This window comes from Rattus norvegicus, chromosome 14 (assembly GCF_036323735.1).
Source record: "Rattus norvegicus strain BN/NHsdMcwi chromosome 14, GRCr8, whole genome shotgun sequence".
In the NCBI taxonomy this organism is placed as follows: domain Eukaryota; kingdom Metazoa; phylum Chordata; class Mammalia; order Rodentia; family Muridae; genus Rattus; species Rattus norvegicus.
In genome coordinates this window covers 2346846-2369108 of record NC_086032.1, presented here as the reverse complement: position 1 = coordinate 2369108, position 22263 = coordinate 2346846, and the positions used below count along the sequence as shown (strand labels likewise).

The 22263-nt window shown below is 45.2% G+C and overlaps 1 protein-coding gene across 8 annotated transcripts in view; it reads right to left on the bottom strand.

Annotated features, from left to right (window-relative positions):
• Glmn (glomulin, FKBP associated protein) overlaps positions 1-22263 on the bottom strand; it is a 43315-nt gene that overhangs the window by 6258 nt on the left and 14794 nt on the right. For 5 of the 8 annotated variants that reach the window (NM_001105993.1, XM_008769922.4, XM_008769923.4 and 2 more), the window contains 11 exons: positions 21897-22134; positions 20332-20434; positions 18287-18474; positions 11115-11168; positions 10629-10659; positions 10079-10168; positions 9230-9271; positions 9074-9147; positions 6579-6663; positions 5998-6104; positions 5388-5451 (listed from right to left, as the gene is read on the bottom strand). In NM_001105993.1, the coding sequence (NP_001099463.1) occupies positions 5388-5451; positions 5998-6104; positions 6579-6663; positions 9074-9147; positions 9230-9271; positions 10079-10168; positions 10629-10659; positions 11115-11168; positions 18287-18474; positions 20332-20434; positions 21897-22134 (1076 nt within the window). Of the gene's footprint in view, positions 1-5387; positions 5452-5997; positions 6105-6578; positions 6664-7077; positions 9148-9229; positions 9272-10078; positions 10169-10628; positions 10660-11114; positions 11169-11208; positions 13563-18286; positions 18475-20331; positions 20435-21896; positions 22135-22263 lie in introns of those variants that run through there. The other 3 variants (XM_008769924.4, XR_005492903.2, XM_063272890.1) reach the window with 3 other exon arrangements.

The window sequence follows — 22263 nt, the reverse complement described above, 5'->3', positions numbered from 1 at the left end:
GCTAAGACTGAACCCCCAGTGAACTAGACTGTTGGGGGGAGGGCGGCAATGGGGGGATGGTTGGGAGGGGAACACCCATAAGGAAGGGGAGCGGGGAGGGGGATGTTTACCCGGAAACCAAAGAATTATTATTATGTATTAAATAAAAAAAAAAAAAAAAAAAGAAGCACGTAGGATGCTATGAGGTCAAAGTATAATCTTTGTCTTACATGAAAGTTACCAGATCTGTTTAAAGCACCAAAGGAGTAGGTTTACGATTTCTTTCCTCTCTGATGTTAAAAAATTAAAACGATTTTTACAATAAGAACTGAACTTTTGAAATCCTTGCAACTGTCTGCCTCTCATCTCGTACCCATCACTGACTCAACTTTTGAGTTCTGACTTAAGTACGCACTGAACATTCACTGCAGCCTACCCAACCCCACTAGACATTTCTACACCACCGTAAAAATAGGTTCTGGGACAGGTGGGAATCTTGCAAAGACATAGTGAACTATAATAAATGGAAAAGGGCATGGCCATGTCCCCTTCTTGGCTCTTTCTCCTAACAGGTAGGTGCCTCATTTATTAAGTGGTAGCACCGAACTTTTACCACTTCAGTCTGAAGAACTTCTGCTACTGTAGCTGTGCGGCTCTGCAGACTCTGTGCGTGTGCATGTGCATGTGTGTGCGTGCATGGGGCGTGTGCGTGTGTGTGCTTCGTTTCATTTCACTTTTGTGTTGTGGTGCTGAGGTTTGAATCCATGTCCTCACTACAGTTATTCTGCCACTGGGCTACTGGTCCCGGTGCGTTTGATTTTTGAATAAACAGGCATTAGAAAGGATTTGAGTGAAGAGCAAAAGGTAAATGGCACAACTGGGCTCTGCTTTAGAATAAACTTGTAACCCAAAACAAGTAATAACTGCCTACCGAATCCCAACAGCAGAGAGCAGAGATGGGACACATCAGTCTGTAAGGTTCTGAAGCTGACAGGACGCTGAGATGCGGGACAGAGTCTGAAAACACACAGGGACCTGGGAGGGGGACAGTACGGCCGGGAGGACTCCGGAAAGTAAACAGGCTGTCGTCTGTAACTCACTGAAGTACAGTAAGGCATTGCCCAGGGAGTGAGAACAGGCACTGCCGTCCTTCTCCTGAGCCTCTGACCCTGGTTAGGTGTACATTACAGCAACTACAGGAGGCCTTCTGCATCAGGGAGCATGCTTTGTGTCAAGCAGTCATATCCACTCCTGCATATGTTCCGCCTTCCTGATTACCGCAAAGCTTTGCTCCCACCTCCCCTAAGGATGCCTGCCAGAGGCCTAGGGCCCAGTGCTGCTCAACTGATACTGTTCTCTTCTGTTTTTAGCACTGTGGATCAGAGTTACTTTAATTTTAAAAGTTCTATTACTTCCTAGACCTCTGCCCTTGAATGAATTGTTGATTCTTCCTGTCAGAGAGGGTTAATGAGCAGGACAAAGAGTACTTCTCTCAGCACTGTGAAGAATGGTCTGTGGGCAGGGACAAAGAGTACTTCTCTCACCACTGTGAAGAATGACTGAAGAATGACTGTGGGACCCGCCAGGACAGAACCACTTCTGCTGGGGTTGGGTGGACCATGGTGATAATGGCACACGATACAAAGATCTATACATCTGTGTTTGACAGCCAAGCCAAACCAAGACTCATGACTACACATTGAAAACCTGTGTATATTATTTATGTAAATTTTACTTCACAGAAAAACTGCTGATAGAGATTTAACTGTGCCTAATGAAATATATGCGGAAATGTTTGGGAGAAAATATGCTGATGTGCACAGTTAACTTTGAAATGCACCAAAAACACAAGAATGGACAGAGAGTGAGACGATACACGGGAGCAGGTGGAGTAGGCTCTGGAAATGGATGACTGCTATAACGTTCTCTGCCTTTGCAGGACATTTTAATATTTTCATCATAAAATATTCAAACTATCATCTAGTACAGACTAAGCCAGAATGAAGTATTTCTGGGTGAAGAGATATGAGGAGGTCAAATTACTGAGTCTACTAGATCTGCTGTGGGTACTGCTGTTCCTCACAGACTGCTACTCCTCAGACTGCTGCTCCTCACAGACTGCTGCTCCTCACTGACTGCTACTCCTCACAGACTGCTGCTCCTCAGACTGCTGCTCCTCACAGACTGCTGCTCCACAGACTGCTGCTCCTCAGACTGCTGCTCCTCACAGACTGCTGCTCCTCACAGACTGCTGCTCCTCACTGACTGCTGCTCCTCAGAGACTGCTATTCCTCAGACTGTTACTCCTCACAGACTGCTGCTCCTCCCTGACTGCTGCTCCTCACAGACTGCTGCTCCTCAGATTGCTACTCCTCACAGACTGCTGCTCCTCAGAGACTGCTGCTCCTCAGACTGCTACTCCTCACAGACTGCTGCTCCTCACAGACTTCTGCTCCTCAGACTGCTACTCCTCACAGACTGCTGCTCCTCATAGACTGCTGCTCCTCACAGACTGCTACTCCTCACAGACTGCTGCTCCTCACAGACTGCTTGCTACTCCTCACAGACTGCTGCTCCTCACTGACTGCTGCTCCTCAGAGACTACTATTCCTCAGACTGTTACTCCTCACAGACTGCTGCTCCTCCCTGACTGCTGCTCCTCACAGACTGCTGCTCCTCAGATTGCTACTCCTCAGAGACTGCTGCTCCTCAGAGACTGCTGCTCCTCCCTGACTGCTGCTCCTCACAGACTGCTGCTCCTCAGATTGCTACTCCTCAGAGACTGCTGCTCCTCAGAGACTGCTGCTCCTCACAGACTGCTGCTCCTCAGAGACTGCTGCTCCTCACAGACTGCTGCTCCTCAGAGACTGCTGCTCCTCACAGACTTCTGCTCCTCAGACTGCTGCTCCTCAGACTTCTGCTCCTCACAAATTGCTACTCCTCACAGACTGCTGCTCCTCACAGACTGCTGCTCCTCACAGACTGCTGCTCCTCACAGACTGCTGCTCCTCACAGACTGCTGCTCCTCACAGACTGCTGCTCCTCAAACTTCTGCTCCTCACAAATTGCTACTCCTCACAGACTGCTGCTCCTTACTGACTGCTACTCTTCACAGACTGCTGCTCCTCACAGACTGCTGCTCCTCACAGACTGCTGCTCCTCACAGACTGCTGCTCCTCACAGACTGCTGCTCCTCACAGACTGCTACTCCTCACAGACTGCTGCTCCTCAGAGACTGCTGCTCCTCACAGACTGCTGCTCCTCAGAGACTGCTGCTCCTCACAGACTTCTGCTCCTCAGACTGCTGCTCCTCAGACTTCTGCTCCTCACAAATTGCTACTCCTCACAGACTGCTGCTCCTCACAGACTGCTGCTCCTCACAGACTGCTGCTCCTCACAGACTGCTGCTCCTCACAGACTGCTGCTCCTCACAGACTGCTGCTCCTCAAACTTCTGCTCCTCACAAATTGCTACTCCTCACAGACTGCTGCTCCTTACTGACTGCTACTCTTCACAGACTGCTGCTCCTCACAGACTGCTGCTCCTCACAGACTGCTGCTCCTCACAGACTGCTGCTCCTCACAGACTGCTACTCCTCACAGACTGCTACTCCTCACAGACTGCTGCTCCTCACAGACTGCTGCTCCTCACAGACTGCTACTCCTCACAGACTGCTACTCCTCACAGACTGCTGCTCCTCACAGACTGCTACTCCTCACAGACTGCTGCTCCTCAGACTGCTGCTCCTCACAGACTGCTGCTCCTCACAGACTGCTGCTCCTCACAGACTGCTACTCCTCACAGACTGCTACTCCTCACAGACTGCTGCTCCTCACAGACTGCTGCTCCTCACAGACTGCTACTCCTCACAGACTGCTACTCCTCACAGACTGCTGCTCCTCACAGACTGCCGCTCTTCAGACTGCTCAGCCTAGGCGGTTACTTATCTGAGTATAAAAGATCTCTCTGGTACTTTTATGTGAAACCTAATTATTTTCATTCTTCCTATTTCTTTTTTTAAAAAAAAGGCCATTTTAACAACATGATTCATGTGGTTATAGGTAATAGGAGAGCAATTATTGGGATGGAGTAGGTGGAAAGGAGCTCAAAAGTAAATGTGATTTTACTGTATGACAAATCTCCGTCAAATAGCTTTCTATCTATTGAACACTTCTAACGAAGTGCTACTAATAATACCCAACTTCCTACATACCATTCAAAAACTGCCATTAACAAACTCAGTTTTAGGGCTAAATATACTTCATTTTGTCATGTCTGATGAGGTGATACCAAATAATTTTATTTCATATAGCTAGGATTAAAATCTGGAACCATGCATAGAGAAAGATAAGTAAAGTAAAATGTTTACGTGTTTGTGGAGCTCCAGGAGGTCAGTTAGCACAAAGCCTACCAACAAGGCTTACCTACTAACAGGACCTACCTACCAACAAGACTTACCTACCAACAGGGCTTAGCAAGACTTACCTACCAACAAGACTTACTTACCTACCAACAAGACTTACCTACCAACAGGGCTTAGCAAGACTTACCTACCAACAAGACTTACCTACCAACAGGGCTTAGCAAGACTTACCTACCAACAAGACTTACCTACCAACAGGACTTACCTACCAAGAAGACTTACCTAGCAACAGGACTTACCTACCAACAGGGCTTAGCAAGACTTACCTACCAACAAGACTTACTTACCTACCAACAAGACTTACCTACCAACAGGGCTTAGCAAGACTTACCTACCAACAAGACTTACCTACCAACAGGGCTTAGCAAGACTTACCTACCAACAAGACTTACCTACCAACAGGACTTACCTACCAAGAAGACTTACCTAGCAACAGGACTTACCTACCAACAGGGCTTAGCAAGACTTACCTACCAACAAGACTTACCTACTAACAAGACTTACCTACCAACAGGGCTTAGCAAGACTTACCTACCAACAAGACTTACCTACCAACAGGACCTACCTACCAACAAGACTTACCTACTAACAAGACTTACCTACCAACACGGCTTAGCAAGACTTACCTACCAACAAGACTTACCTACTAACAAGACTTACCTACCAACAAGACCTACTTACCTACCAACAAGATTTACCTACCAACAGGACTTACCTAGCAACAGGACTTACCTAGCAACAGGACTTACCTAGCAACAGGACTTACCTAGCAACAGGACTTAATGAGACTTGCTACAAAAGAGCAGCAGCGTGCAGAACAACAGGTGAAATGTGAAAAGTGAGGGTGCCTGGGAACTGGCACATGGCGGACCAGGTGCTCCATAAAGATAGTGCATAATGGCTTAGGATAATACTCCAGAAAAGCTCACACACTCCTTCCCATCCTGAATATACTCACAGGTTCCTTTCCAAGTCACTCACTTACTTGGTTGTCATCTTCATTATCTTTGATAACCAAATACCTCAACAAATTTAGTGAAGCCATAATCCTGTTGATTAAGAAATGATTTGTTACTTGCAGTATAAACGTATGTAGTCAACAACTGCAGTGTTTTATGAAGCGAGCTACGGCCATGGAAATACCGCTGGCTACATGAGTGCCATAAGAAGTGGTTCACCCCACCTGTGGACCGGCCACAGCTTGTCACTGTTCTGATCTAAGCTACAAATACAAGGTGAGCGCTTTCCCCTTGTCCTCAAGACCACCAACCACTTCTTCCCAGGACTCAGGATTCTCTTTATTAATACAGGCACTTCTCCACATCCATCCCAATACACTGAAAGTAAATGTTGTATAGGGAGGAAGTGGACCCAAATGTGAACTGTTTCGTGAGGTTCTTAGTCACAAACGAGTGGTTTCCAATCTCTGGGTACCTCACTGTTCTTCAAAGAAGAGGTTTTGTTTCCGTGTAAGTCACTGAGTAACAAATAGGAAACTTTACTTTTATGAGCTATTACAGATCATAAAATCACAGGAAACCATACTCCTCAGTTTAGGCAGCTGACTACCAGAACCTGCGTGGCGGTCACCTCACCGGTCTGAGTTCTGCAGTAAATCTGTCTCAGCGCCCTCAGGGAGGGACAGGACCAGGTCTAACAGAGAGGTCAGCTGTGCGCCTGCAAACCACCTGTTATGGGTTTTCTGAAAAGCAAAAGGAAGTCTATGTAATAGTATGATAATCTTACATACTACAATTACCCAACAGTACACACCTGTTATACTCTAACAATCATGTGACTTTCACTTCCACGTGCCTATTCCCTTTCTAGACACGTGTGGAAATCCTGCCAGTGTGAGAACACTGGTGGTCTCTTTCCTACGTGGGGTTATGCATATTCAAATACAGATGTGATCAAGTCTTTATTTCTGAAGCACACAGCACAATAAAAGCCGTATTATACACACAGCACAATAAAAGCCAAGAGAAAAATGCAGTTTAAGTTATAGCTAAGAAGTTTTCAAAATTCAGGGGTGTGGGGTCGTGTTTATTTTTTAAATAGAGAATTATTCTTTACTATTATAGACATAAAAATACTGTAAGTAAACCATACTGACATATGCCACACGAGAACAAATAAATTGGTAAATGACCCCTTACCTGGTCTGTGCTCTTACCTTATATGATAAATCAATCTGATTTTTGATATTTTGAATTACAAAGGCTTCCACACCTGAGTGATTACTCGTATTTAGTAAGCACCTTGAAAGCATAATTTTAACACATAAGATTATGCAATTCAATTGGACTTTATATAACTTTTAAGAGTATAAAACTCACAGCAAAGACAATTACCAATGTGGCCAGGCAACTACAAGGTCATCTTAACAGGTTTTGCTTTTACTAACTGGTAAATTTTATGCATAACTGGATCTTTTTCTTTTTTTTAGTGTGTGCATGTGTATGCACAGAGGCCAGAGAGCAGTGGGGGTCCTGTTCTCTCAGTTTCCTTATTGTTCTGAGATGGTCCCTCACTGAACCCGAGCTAGGCTGGCACTCTGAGCCCCAGCAATCCTCTTGTTCCTGTCCCTCCAGCCAGGGCTACAGGTGCATGTGATCGTGCCTAGGGTTTCATGTTGATTGTGGAGATCAGAACACAGGTCCATGCTTATGAAGGGGTTCCTACTCACTGAGCTGTCTCCTTAGCCCTCCAACAAGAAATTTCTATTAAACCAAATTCAAGTCTCTTTTATACATATGGTCACGATAACATGGCAAGAATGAGCACTAGTTTACCCTAAAAACTTTCAAAACTGTTCTGTGCAAAAGAGGCCAAGGCTGCTTAATGAGACCTGGGGAGTGCTAATGGCTCGGCTCTCCAGTGTCCCCTAAAGGCTCATGTGCTGAAATCTTGGTTCTCAGCTGGTGTGAGCACTTTAGGTGTCATGGCCTCCCTAATCCTAGCCCTAACCCTGAGCTAGGTCACTTGGGACATGTGCTTGAATAAAGTGTTGGGACACTAACCCTTTCTGCCAACCCATGTCTGTGTTTCTGGCCTGTGTGAACTGAGGCAGCCCTTCTGCTACCTACACATTACCATGATAGTCTGTCCCAAAGCAACAGTGCAAGCTCGCAGACTGAAGCCATGAGGCGAAAGCTACCAAGAAAGTCTAAGAAAAAGGGATCTCTTGGTAGAGTACTAGTAGAACAAAATAAGAAACTTGGTCTAAGATCTCAGGGCTGAGACTGTAAGCTAGGTCTGACTATGGTCTAAGATCTCAGGGCTGAGACTGTAAGCTAGGTCTGACTATGGTCTAAGATCTCAGGGCTGAGACTGTGAGCTAGCTCTGACTCTGGTGTAAGATCTCAGGGTTGAGACTGTGAGCTAGGTCTGACTATGGTCTAAGATCTCAGGGTTGAGACTGTGAGCTAGCTCTGACTATGGTGTAAGATCTCAGGGCTGAGACTGTGAGCTAGCTCTGACTATGGTGTAAGATCTCAGGGCTGAGACTGTGAGCTAGCTCTGACTCTGGTGTAAGATCTCAGGGCTGAGACTGTGAGCTAGGTCTGACTCTGGTGTAAGATCTCAGGGCTGAGACTGTGAGCTAGCTCTGACTCTGGTGTAAGATCTCAGGGCTGAGACTGTGAGCTAGCTCTGACTCTGGTGTAAGATCTCAGGGCTGAGACTGTGAGCTAGCTCTGACTATGGTCTAAGATCTCAGGGCTGAGACTGTGAGCTAGGTCTAACTGTATTATCAGCTGAAGAAAAGGATGGGCTCAAGGTTGCTAGTAGTGGGCACAGCCAAAGACCGTTCAGCATTTCACTGTTGCTTAAATCAGTCCATAACTCACTCTTAGTCCCTAGAACAGAGTAAACCAGGCTAAGATCTGCAGCTAAATTTAGCATTAGTTATGTCGGTGTTATTAGAACAGGCCTACCTCCTAATATTAGGACAGTAGACTTCCCACACAAACTCTGTACAGCTTTATGAAGCCTGCATTTATTATGTAGCCTAAAGTTGTCTAGTCTTTAACTTGTTGCCTAGAAACTCTACTAGAAAGATCTAAGAGTAACTTGAAGTGACAAACCTGTCAAGGTGACAGCTGGCCTCTGGTGCCTCAGTCAGCTGTAACTAATGGAGACATCTGAGTTCTGTCAGGCTCCAGCAGCTCCAGCAGGAGCAACATCAACCTCAGTTACCCTCAAGACTGCCTCAGGTCACAGTTCTCCAATCAGACGGAAACTTACACACTGCTACTTGCATAGTACACGAGGCCATAATATTGAAAAGCTCATTTCTGGTTTACAGACACTGTACAAATGCTGTCCCTTTAAATGATTACATGGCACTAATAGACTTTGATCAGCCACACACCTAAAAGCTCATGTGTTAAAGACCGGGTGCAGCTGACAGACTTGTTGAAGTGATTGGTTAAGTCCTGAGGCTCAAGCCGGTCAATGGATTACCCCTTGACTGAGTCATATTATAATGGCGTCCTTGAGAGAGGCGACAGCTCTGTCCATTACCTTCCCCGTGTTCACAGCACAGGAGCCGGCAGGCCAGACTGCACCTCTGGAAACACCAGGCCCAAATAAGCTCTCTCCATAGGTTGTTTCCTCAGCTGTCTCGTCAGGCAAGGAAAAGGGCCTAGCTCGTCAGCTGGTACCTACCTAAATAATGTGTATTTGCCTTGGGAGTCCAACTTGTCGATGTACAGCTGAAGCATGGCTAACCCTGTTTTCCTCTGAAATGAAACAAAGAGTGCAACTCCATTACCCATTAGAGCATCTTACTGTAACTCACCAGTTACCCCAAATCATACATACCAGTGTCTCAATGGGACAGAGTGTCATGACTTTGACTAAGCCCTAGAAATAGAGAAAAAAACATTTTAAATCCAGATATAAACAGATTCTTTCTGCAAAGTTCAATTATCCCGAGGTGCTAATTCTATCCAGTGTTGAGAGAAAGAGGATATAGAAAGGGTATGTGTGAGCCTCAGAGACCTGCTCCTCTGGCCTTTCGCTATTACATGGCAAAGTAACTACAATTAGTTTTATACATAGCATGAAATGAGATGTAAATATGTGTAATTTTAAAGTGAATGGTAATTTTCAATTATTTGTAGAAAAGCAAGGAAATCCAATCAAATATGCAGAAATATAATGCATTAACTAAATATAATCAAGCTTAGTGCAGTAGCAAAAGCCACACCTTTCTACTTAAATATTAACCTTCACAGCTAAGGCCTACAAAGAGAACAACTGGCTTCAGGCCTTTATCAGTGTGAGAGAGGATATGACTGAGAGAGAGCCTAAGTCAGAAGGTCAGGGGCTTTGCTTCCGGGCCTCCCTTAGGCCATCAACCAGGATGGTCGCCAATAGCTATTTAAGTATATGTTAATACTAGGAGTCTAAATTAATCAAAATAGAATTTAAAATTCAGTTCCGTTGTCTTACTAGCCACCTAGCAAATAGTCTTGTTTTGTCATGGCAGCACAGAAAGCAGACCATGTCCATGTGCACAGAAACTGAGTTGCAGGCTCAGCTGGAGATCACAGCAGCACTTACAGAGGTGGAGAACAGAGGAGAGGAGTCGCACACAGCACACATTACCTTAGTACAGTTCAGAAGAGACAAGAGCTGTTGCAACATCTGAATACATATTCTGCTTACCTGAGGCACAGCAAGGAAACTCTTGATTTCTAGGTACTGATAACATAGGCTGTTGTCTTCTAATCTCAATAAGCTAGTCTCCAGCAGTTCCTGCAGACGAACACACATGAACATACATGCACATAAGGTGCAGCTGACAGTTATTTTTACAATTTATAATGCTAGCAAACAGGCCAATGAGATGGCTCAACAAAGAAAGGGGCTTACCCTAGGCCTGATGACATGAATCCCCAGAACCCACACAATGGAGAGAATTAGCTCTGCAGGTTGTCCTCTGGCCTCTACAAGTGTGCGCATGCATGCACCCCTCCACCACACACACACACATACACATACGCGCACACACACTCGTGCACACACACACATGCACACACACATGAGTGCACAGGCACATATACACATACAAATGTACAATGATAGTACCCCCATATACACACATGCACACATGCACAATGATAGTACCCCCCCACACACACACACACGCACAGACACACACAGAAACACACACACACACTCTCTCTCACACACAACGACAGTAAAGAAACCTTACCAAGCCTTTGGAGTAAACAGACTGTTCTGTTCTGAAAAAAAACATTAAAAGTTATCACTATCGTTTCATAATTTATTTAGAATGATTCCTTACTTTAGGATGAGCAAATAAAAGTTGAAATATAAGGTCTTCATTATCTGGAATGATTGGTGCACACCTGTAACACTAGCACTTGGGGGGCTGAAGTAAGAGGATCCAGTATTAGACACTAACCATGGCTCATTCCAAGGCTGTCTCAAAATTACTTATTTAAGCGATATGTACGCTGAGGAGAAATTCTGTTGAAGAGTCAGTTAACATGCTCTTTTTGTTGGTGCTGTTTGCCAAAGTGTCTCATGTAGTGCACCCCTGGCCTCAGCACTTGATGTTAAGGATGATCGGGAACCCAGACCCCCTCTTCCCCACCGTCCTCCCCCCATCATCCTCTCCTCCCCGTGACTGTTGACTGTTACAGTTAACCCTGGGACTTCATCCAAATGCTCTTACCTTTGCAGAAGCACTTCAATGTGCTCCATGTTCAACTGCAAAAGGTATGAAGGGCTAAAATGGGAAATAATTTTAAAAGTATGTTAAGAAACAGCAATTTCTTCTGCTCAACCACTGAGCAAACCAGGGCCTCACACATGCTAGATAAGCACTCTTAACACTGATCTCCAATTTTAGCCCCCGAATCTCTCACACATACACATACTGTTTGAATTGTGTTCTCCTTCAAAAACAATGTTGGACTCAGAGCCTCCTGAACTCACAAGATTGGACTTAAGGATTTTATTGAGTTAAAATACAGTAGCTTTTTGGAGGTCAGCTCTCACCCAGTACCTCATGCCTACTAAATAGGAAATTCAGGGGCTGGAAAGAAGGCTCAGTGGTTAGGAGCCCATACTGCTTTTGCAGACAACTTCAGTTCCCAGCACAAATGTCAGGTGGCCCACAACTACCTGTAATCCTGCCCCAGGGATCAAATGCCCACTTCAGATTTCTGCAGGCACACAAATAAATATAACTAAATGAATCATTAAAAAAAAGTAGGGCAGGTGGGTTGAATGGGTGAAGCTGAGTGAGTTCAAACCCTGGGGAATCTCAGAGATTTGAGAATGGCAAGAGTGGAGCCCTTCCCTACCTGTTTGTACCTGCCCTGGAACACGTAACCATGACACCCAACTGAGAGGATCATGGGCACTAATTAGGTATCTAGATAGTCTTAGCCTTCAGCCAATGACCTTCCCTTCCTAGATACCATCCCGCCTTTCCCCAAGAGGTATATAATCCCTGGCTCACCTGAATAAAGCAATATGCTTCACATTTTCTGCCAATAAGGCAATATAGTCGGGCAAGCATTGCTTCAGAGAGCTGTTTCACTAAAGATGCAGAAAGGCCTCTGCCTAAATGAGTCACACCGAAGACTCCCGAAGAAGGCTTTTCTCTTCTCCCACCCCTCCAGTACTCACTCCCAAAGAGACCAGATCCTGCTCATCTCAGACTCTGCCTTCCCCCTTCCAGTCTGGTGTATACACGCGGAAGGGAAATGTGGACCTGCACATGCCCTGAGGGGAAGTGTGGACCTCAGACCCAAGTTCCTGACTTCCGTGCGGAACACTGGCAGGGCCTGGGTTCCCAGAGAGGAGACGGGGAACTACAGCACTTATCCCAGACCCCACTTTCCCATTCTGGTGAGGCATGTAGCAGCATCTGATGCCCCAAAGGGAAACAGAGGTTGTGGACTCTCCTTTCCAGACTGCCCAGCCTTCTCTGAGCTGGCATGCCTGTGGTGCCAAAGTACGCCAGGCAGAGAGGTAAAACATGGCACCGCAAAGAATGATGTAGGGATATGAAGGCAAAGACCATTAAAGATCCAAATGGCAGAGAAGCATGGAGATTCTTCTTCCTAGCTGGACTCCCTAGTTTACTGTCAACTTGACACAACTTAGGCTCATCCAGGAAAAGAGAATTTCAAGTGCAGAGTTACCTTGGTGAGCCTGGCCTGTATCTATGGTTGTGATTGATATGGATGGCCCAGCCCACAGTAGGTAGTACCATTCCCTAGGTACACTGGTCTGGGCTGTTAAAGAGACAGCTGAGCCTGAGCCAGTGAGCAAGCCAGACAGTAAGCCCCAAGTAAGCAGGGTTCCTGCTCCAAGCTCCTTCCTTGTGCTCCTGTCCTGACTTCCTTCAAAGACAGATTTTGATGGAAAATGGAATCCAAATGAACCCTTTCTTCAAGTTGCTTTTGTCCATGGTATCTATCGTAGCAACAGAAAGCACACTGTAGCACCAGCCCTCAGGAACAAGCAAGTTCTGATAACCACATACTCCCCACCTCTAGAACTAGGGCAGTATGTTTCTGCACTTTAATTGTTTATTTGATACGGCAGCTCTACTGATTTAAAAGCAATGTACTCAGTGTGTCACTGGAAGTAGGATGTTGGCCTGAATCAGTGATGCACAGTCCTTCTATTTCTGTTTCTTTGGGGCTGTAATCAGGAAGGGATACTGAATCTTGCTAAAGGATCTCCTGCATCTGACAATGAGACAACCACAGATATTTGTCTTTGAGTCAATATATGTACGCCCTGAGTTAGATTTCCTGATGTATGCTGAAACACTTTCTTCATCTGAACTGAGACCAAATTGAGTGCGATACATGATCTTATTATGACACTGAAGAGTTCGCCTTAGAAGCATTTTGTTGAGTATTTCTACATCTAAGCTAAGCAAGGAGAGCGGGTTGTTTTCTTTTCATGTTTATTTTGTTGTCGTCTTTTGGGGTTTTAATACTGTATTACTTGTGTACATGCCTGCACATGGGCGCTGGAGATGATGACACTGATGTAGAAGTCAAAGGACTTACTTTTGGGAGTCACTTTTCTTCCACTTCCGGTCCTGGAAGTTAGTCGGCCGTCCTCACAGGTGCTGTCATCAACTCCACTTCCGGTCCTGCGAGCCATTTCAAGTTAGTCAGGCCGTCCTGACAGTTGCTTTATCAACTCCACTTCTGGTCCTGCGAGCCATTTCAAGTTAGTCAGGCCGTCCTGACAGCTGCTTTATCAACTCCACTTCCGGCCCTGCGAGCCATTTCAAGTTAGTCAGGCCGTCCTGACAGCTGCTTTATCAACTCCACTTCCGGCCCTGCGAGCCATTTCAAGTTAGTCAGGCCGTCCAGACAGCTGCTTTATCAACTCAGCCTTCTTTATGTGCTCGTCTCTTGCTTGTCTGGGGGTTTTGTTTGGGTTTGTTCGTTTGTTTTTAATCATGATTTTGATATTTAACTCAGACTTCCTAGAATTCGCTGTGCAGCCGAGGCTGGCCATAACCGCCTTCTCCATGCCTCAGGCTCCCACATTCTGAGATTGTAAGAACAAGGCTCCACGCCCAGCTAGTTATTCCTACTCCTGCCCTTTGCACCAAGGGGCAGCTTAAGGATCAGAAGGGTCAGAGCTGTTTAAGCGTCTGGTAGAATTAATTCAGGGGTGGGCGGGTCTTACAGTCCTGGGCTTCTCTTTGTTGGGAGATGCTTTGTTATTGATCCATTTAGGTTCTTAGTATATCTCAGTTCAACTGTGATAGGTCAGAGATGACTAGAAATGTGCTGATGTCTAGGTTTTCCAATTTACTAGAATTTAAGTTCTCAAAGTAATTCATAGTGACTCTCTGGATTTTAGTGGCTACATCATCACCTTGTATCACAATTTCATCATCTTCTCGTTGGTAGTTTGGTTAAATGTCTGTCAACTTATTTGCCTTATGAATGAACTGCTCTGTTTCTTTGATCTTTTGTATTGCTCTGTTAGATAACATGTCATTTCTTTCCACACTGATTTTTTTTTAAAAAAAGTATTTATTTATTTACTTATTATGTATACAGCATAAAGCTTTCTGCCTGCACATACACCTGCATGCCAGAAGAGGGCACCAGATCCCATTACAGATGGCTGTGAGATGTGGTTGCTGGGAATTGAACTCAGGACCTCTTGAAAGAGCAGATGGTGCTCTTAACCACTGAGCCATCTCACCACACTGATATTTCCTTCCTTCTATTAAATTTGTTTTGGGCTACTTCTGTTGTTCTAAGACCTTCAAATACATCAAGTTATTTATCTGAGATTCCACACACATACACATTAAAAGAGATGTATGTGTATGAATGTGCACGCGTGTGTGTGTGTGTGTGTGTGTGTGTGTGTGTGTGTGTGTGTGTGTGTGCGCGCCCACTGAGACCAGAAGAGGATATAAGACCCCCTGTAGCTGGAATTGAAAGCAGATGGGAGTGGCCTTGCATAGGTGCCAGGATCAGAACCACTGGTCTTCTAAATAGGCAGAAAGCACACTTGGCCTATGCTAGCTCTCTAGCCCATGGTATTTCTAATGGAGGCACGCACAACTACACATTTCCTTTCAGAACTGCCTTGGTTATATCCCGAAGTTCACAGTAGGTGATATTTTTTTCAGTTGATTCTAAAGAAATTTTAAATTACCCCAATTTCTTCAAGACACTGATTGGTCAAAAGAGTGTTATGTTATCAATCTCCAGGTGTTTGCCTATTTTCTATAGCTTCTGCTACTGATTTCTAATTTTATCTCATTATGACTGATAAGACAGATACTCTTTTTTAAAATTTAGTTTAGCATGTTTAATGGCTTAGAATGTGACTGCTTTTTGGAGGAAGCTTCACAGCTGTTAAGAATGTGTATCTGAAGATGTTGAGGAAATACTCTGCAGACATCTGTGAAGCAGCTTTGATCTGTGACGTAGCATCACTAACGTTCATCTGTTAGTGCTTCTGAGTGACAGTCTACTGATGAGACTGGGTGCTGAAACCTGCCCCATGCTGAATCTGCACTGTTTATGAAGTTGTGTGTAAACATCCTCTTCTTCATGGCATGCTCGATTACTTTGCTTGGGGTCTCTGTTGTCAGAGACAGGCTGGTCCAGCTTACTCTCAGACTCCACTCTGTTTAGAATATCATTTTCCATACTTTAGGTGTATGTGGGATTCTTCTCCTCATCCCCATCCTCATCCCCATTTGTCTGTCTGTCTGTTTCTTTGAGACAGGGTATCACTATGTAGTCCTCACTAAGAACTCACTGTGGCTGGCCTCGAACTCAAGGCCTCCCAAGTGCTGAGTTTGTTTCTTAAAGATAAAAAGTTTGTGAGTGAAGAGGTGACTCAGCAGTTAAGAGCACATACTGCTCTTGTAGAGGACCTGAGTTGGGTTCCCTGGACCCAAACCAGACGGCACACAGCCACCTGTACCTCCATCTCCAGGGGATCCAATAACTCCAGCCTCCTTGGCACCTGCACTCACAGGAACAGATGCACACGCATATCAATTTAAAGGGACAGAAGCTAGCGGGGTGTCGCTCTAACCCCATCGGCTGACCTGCACAATCCCTCAGACAGTTAAGAGAGTTCACATTGAGGGTTAACAGTGAGGGGCACATAGCTAACTCCTGTTGTTGTCCTGGTTTACTTTTTAACTTACTCACCTTGTTTTGGAGGTTTAGTAACTCTTGTTGGTCATGTTTGTCCTGAGACTTGCTCATCTCAATGCTGCTTCTCTGTGTGCAAGATTGCCTGATGTATCTTCTTATGCAGACTTAACAGTCTGTGCTGATCTTGGAAGGCCTTATCGCCACCTAAATCTTGCTGGATATGGTAGTATCCATTTTGGGAAGCCATTTATTTTCAGCTTGAAGTATAGCATCCCATGATCTTGTCTGTTCCCTTTTGCTGGGGTTAGATGAATTTCTGATGAGTCTGCCTTTGAAAGTAGCTTGGCACTCCATCCTTACAACTTTCTATATTGCTTTTTTCTGTATATTTGACGTTTTAGCTAAATGTCCATATGGAGAGTTTCTTGGATGCCCACTCTAAGTGCCTCTTCCCTCGGATGTACCTTTCTTCTATAGATTTTAGAAATCCTCGCTAAAAACCAAGTTTAAATTCTCTGGCACTTCACTCACTTCATTGTTGGAGCTGGCTCCTGGAGAGAGATGCGTTCTGTGGGTCTTCGTGAGCCAACGCTCTCCCACTCTCAGCTCCCACTACAATGCTCTCCCACTCTCAGCTCCCACTACAAGGCTCTCCCACTCTCAGCTCCCACTAGCACACGAGTGTGGAACATGGTCCAGGGACGGAGCTGTGAGAAACTTCTGAGCACTTGTAAGAATACTCGAGGAAAACATGCGCCCTGTGACCTCAGTTTCTCCAAACATGGAGCTGTTCTTGGAATGTGTTTCATGCTTCTCCTCACATAGACTTGGCGCATACAACCTTGAGTATAAACGTCTGGGGCTCTGACTGAAGTTGGCCATTGTGTGAGATTTTAGTCTACCTCGTTTACTGGTGCCGTTCTCCTAGGTCCCACCACCTCTAGAGCGGTGACAATCGGGGACAAGTGGGGACAGGCTACAGCAACAACAAAGATCCACAAACATTTAATTACGAAAGAAAAATGAAAACAACTATACTCACATAAGGATAGGAAAAAGCTAGGATGTGTACAGGATAAATTGGAATTCTAAAGCTAGTAACGTTAGAAGTGAAACAAAGTGGTAAAAAGAAGAGAGCATGAGGAGGAGGAAGAGAAAGACCCGCAGGGTGGTGATGAAGACAGAAGCACTCGATCTAACAGAGCGACCGCCTGCCCGCTGCCCTCCATCCTGCTGACACGCTCGTTCTCACACCTGCCTCCTTGCACTGTCTGCTCGGGGTGCTGTCCACTGCACTGAGTCCTGCTGGGCATGAACGCTGCCATCGCTGCTGCTGGCCTAAATGCTTGTCGGTGTTCTCAGGGGTTGGCCCAGCAACGTGGCAAGCTTAACACCCTTCCTTTCTCCTGCAGCTGATACTAAGACTCACTTGTAGATGCTCTCAGACCACAGGTGTGCGTGTGGCCCTGGGACAGATCGAGCAGCAGCTAAGGCATTATTATTCACTCAGAGCCAGTTTTACTCCTTTGAGGTAAAGATGCAGTTCCTAGCTACAAGTCTCCTCTGCTTCCCTCTGCAAGGGAGTCTGCACTTCCCATTAAGGAAACCGTATGTCTCCTGATCTGGGTTAAAGTCAAAATCATTTTGTCTCCATGTCTCCTGTGCCCACAATGATTCTCAGGGTGGTTGTTCCCTTGGTCACCAGAGGCTAACCCTTTAAAGCTTAGAGGTTTGGTAATTCTGGCTTCTACTTACCTCAGCTGAAAAGTCTGCCTGCAAGATCTCTCAAGGCCCCCTATAGCATCAGTGAAGAAGCCAGCTCTGTTGACCGTGTAGATCACAGACCTCTAAGCCTCATGTGTCATGCAGAATGCCATACTCTGTGCCTGCCTATGGGGCTCATCAAGGCTCTTCTCCTTCCTCTTACAGCTCCACGGGGCAGATTCTCCCACACCAAGCACTCTCCCTGACCCTCGGTGGTAGAGTGTGCAGTTTCCTTTGTAAGCCGAATGTTCGATACACTTGGGTCTCACCTGGTCTCTGTCTATGATGTTGTCATACGCCCATGCCTTTCCACACCACCCTTCTCCCTGAAGCCACACTCACCTGATGTCTTTCCTTTACTGATGGAGAAAGTTCTAGGCATCTCTAACTGCCACCTCTCGGTGTGCTTGTATCTGCGTGTACTGGCTAGTAAATAAACCTAGAGTTTGAGACTGACGCTTACCTTAAGACCATGGGAAGCTGGTCGGTACCGATGCCCTGAACAAAGACTAGGTATGTCAGAGCAGCCACAGAGTCTGCCAGTTGTCTGTCTTCTTCTTCTTCAAATTCAAGGTAATCCCAAGTCCTTTTTTTCCTTCCATGATTAAGAATAATTTGGGGGACAGGATATCCAATTTGTGATAAAAATCCCTGTGAAATGGGTTTTTAAAAAGGAAGCTATTGGCATTATAAACTGTATATCATTCACTTATTCCACATCCACCCCCTGTCCATATCCCTTCTCTTTGATGGTATACACAATTTGTGATACTTGAATGTCACTCCATTGTTAGATCCTCTGAAGTGCCAATAGTGATGCAGGGGTCTGCGTAAGAATGGCCCCCATAGGATCACACACTTCAATGCTTGGTCAGCAAGGAGTGGCGCTACTTGAGGAGTGGTAGGAGGTGTGACCTTGTTAAAGTATGTCAGTGGGGGTGGCTCTGAGGTTTCAAAGGCCCAGGCCAGGCCTGACTCTCCCTGCTGCCTGTGGGTCTGAGGGAAACTCTCAGCTGCTTCTCCAGCACTCTGTCTGCCAGTGTGCTGCTGCACCCTCTACCATGGAGATAACGAACCAAACCTCTGAAACTGTAAGAAGCCCCAAGGAAATGCTTTCTTTCCTAAGAGTTGCCATGGTCACAGTGTCTTCCCAGCAGTAGAACACTGACTAAGACAGTGAGGAGGTCTGCTGGTGCAATGCAGGTCTTCAACAATTGATTTTGAGTTATTCAAAAGATTACCCTGGATGGGCCTTACCTATTCATGCAGGGTTCATTTGTTCATTTGTTCTCTCTCTCTCTCTCTCTCTCTCTCTCTCTCTCTCTCTCTTCCTTCCTTCTTTTGAGACATGACCTCACTCAAAATCATAATTAAAGATACATATATACATGACTTTTGTTGATAGCTTAACTATCTGATTGCTTGAGGGAGGGTTTAGGGCAAGCTAGAACAGACCATTTCAGGGACTGGAGATGACCTAGCAGTTAAGAGCATTTGCTGCTCCTGCAGAAGACCCAGATTTGATTCCCAGCACCCATATAGCAGCTCACAACTATTTATAACTTCAGCTCCAAGGGATTCAATACCCTCTTCTGGCCTCCTTGGCCACTGCACACATGTGGTGTACATACAAACCCACTGTGATAAAATAAAATTAGTAATTTTAAAACACAAACGAAACTGGGCATGATGGTGCACACCTTAAATCCCCCATTTGGGAGACAGGTGTAAGTGGATCTCTGTGAGTTCAAGGCCATCCTGGACTGCAAAGAGAGTTCCAGGACAGCCAGAACTTTGTAGAGAGACCTTGTCTCCAAAATACTAAAAATAAAAGAGAAAGAGAGAGACCATTTCAGCACGAAAACAGTAAATTGCTTTCGGACGTCGTGGCAGCTGCCTCAGTGACAGGAGGGTGGGGGTACTTAGCAAGTAGAGTTCAGGTGGAAAGGCATGCCCCTGAGATGGCAGCACTGGTGACTGACTGCACAGGAGTAGAAATACACTTAATGCTGTACTTTAAAGTGCTTAAGATGGGGGCGAGCTGCTCTTCTAGAGGATCCAAGTTCAATTCCTAGCACCCTCATACTGGCTACCAACTAAGATCTGATGCTATCTCCTTTTTCACAGGGACTCATGCATGTGGGACGCATACATTCAGGCCAAATACACACAACACATGCACACAACACTCGTACACAGTCTCTCTCTAAGAAACAATATTAAATCAATGCCAAGGGTCTGTAATAAAGTATTAGGAGAAAAATACATCTTTCAAGACCTTCCATGTATGTACACGTTTTCTTATTTATTAGCATATAAATAAAAACATCTGTAAGGCTTTGGATAACATTATTGCTATTTAACTTCCATCCTGTTGATGATCTGTGTTCTAAAAACCTACACACTGCCCTACTCATAAATTATCAATTCAACTACTCATATATCACAATATAGCAGGATAAATTTAAAATTCCAAGTATTACAGTAGATTAGAGTGGCTGTACTTACTATTATTTCAGATGCAAAACACCGGAAAGGGTCATTTCCAACTTCTTCAGACTGTTCGAGGAATTGTGCTGTCAGCAAAGGGCATTTCAAGCTTTTGAAACAGCTATGGCATAAGAAACAGGTAGCTATGCAGTCAACAGTCCAGGCGCAGCACATCTAGCTCTTAGTATCTGGCTTTACACGAAAGCTAAGCGCTGCACAGTTGTTCATTCCCTCAGCTCAGGTGAAATTTGTCGCTGTGACAGTATTAACAAGTGGGACCTTGGAAAGGTGGGATTCACGCTGGTGGGAGAGATTCGGCTGCTCTGAAGACATGAGCGCAGGGTACCTGAGGCTCACTCCAGCCTTGGGACTCCTGGCCGAGAACTGCAGCCAATAGACTTTCATGACAAACACCCGGTCGTTTGCTGCAGCCCCACAGTGGCCTAAGGCAAGCGGGGATAGCTCAGTCCGCACCGCACGATGAGTCCTTTCTCACTGGACAGTACTGGGCAACATGAGAATGCCTCGCTAGACTGCACAGCTCAGGTTCACCTCAATTTCTAGACTGCCTGAGGACCAGTGCTAGTCTAAGAGGTCACCATCACGAGTCCAAGGAAAAGTCACGACAATATAGTAATTGTTTTTCATAAAGTTGTATTCTTTTAGACTCTAACTTTATTCTGTAACTGAGTGCTTTCTAATTCTTTAAAATAGTTTTTTTTAAAACAACTTTTTTGTTTTAAAAACAACTTTAAATGCGTTAGCCCAGCAAAATAGAAAAGTAACAATAGCATTAGTCTCCCAAATTAAAAAAAAAAAAAAAATCAGTACTGTCCAAGAGGAAGTTAACACAAATCCATATATAATTTAGAATTTAAGATTCCTTAGTAGTCACATGAGAAAAGTTGTGAGAAACTAATGTGAGGAGTAATTAATAATTTACCTCAATTATCCCAAAATAGCTAAACTACTCTGACAGGTCACAACTGTACAAAGGTTAGGAACCCACTCTTCTCTCTCTTTATGGGGTGTTCTTTGTCTCAGAGCTTTTGTGCTAGTTTTTGAGATAACTTATTCTGTAATCTAGGCTCTAGCTTTCACCTTGTAATCAATCCTCCTGCCTCACCTCCTAAGGGTGCAATGACAGGTGAGCACCACATCAGCTCATCTGTCTCCAGGCTGTTTGTTACTGACAGTGCATCTCAGTTGGGACCATCCATCTGCCAAGGGGCTGGCAGCCATACTGAACAGTGGTGGGTGACTTTGCTGAATCTGTAGTCAGGGTGGATGCTCAACTGTCTAGTGGTTCAACTGTCTACTGTTTCCAAATACAATTCCCCACTGACAATAAATTCCTTGAGTTAAATAGAGTTCCTGCTGCTCTTTCAGTATTTGCTTGCTGTGACAGAGGAAAGTAAATTAAGTGAAGGGTTTGGTTTTACACTCTCAGTGTCTCATTAAACAAGCATGCTGTACCAGCCCGCATGCTGTACCAGCCCGATGTCTATAATTCAAAATTCACATGCACAAACACGAAACCTAAGGTAACAGCTACCATGGCTCACTCCGCTGGAGACACTTACAATTTCAGTAGTTCATCCTTCAGCTTTGTGTTTGCTGGGTCTTCTTTATCACTAGCAACTTCTGCCACAAAGGGTTTCGTGAACTCTATCAAGGCCCTGCAACACTGACAAAGGCCATAGTCATCTGCCTGTATTTGTTCTTCTGAGTGTGGGACAGGAAGAAGAGACAGCTGACTCCAGAGCGTGGACAATGCTAATCCAGCCGAGTATGCCTTGTTGTTAGGAAGTTTCTGAATAACTGCAACAGAGACCAAGTGGTTACCACTGTGCTCACCCGTGAGCAGTTACCTGTGCTCGCCCGTGACAGTTACCTGTGCTGCCCCATGAACAGTTACCTGTGCTGCCCCGTGAGCAGTTACCTGTGCTC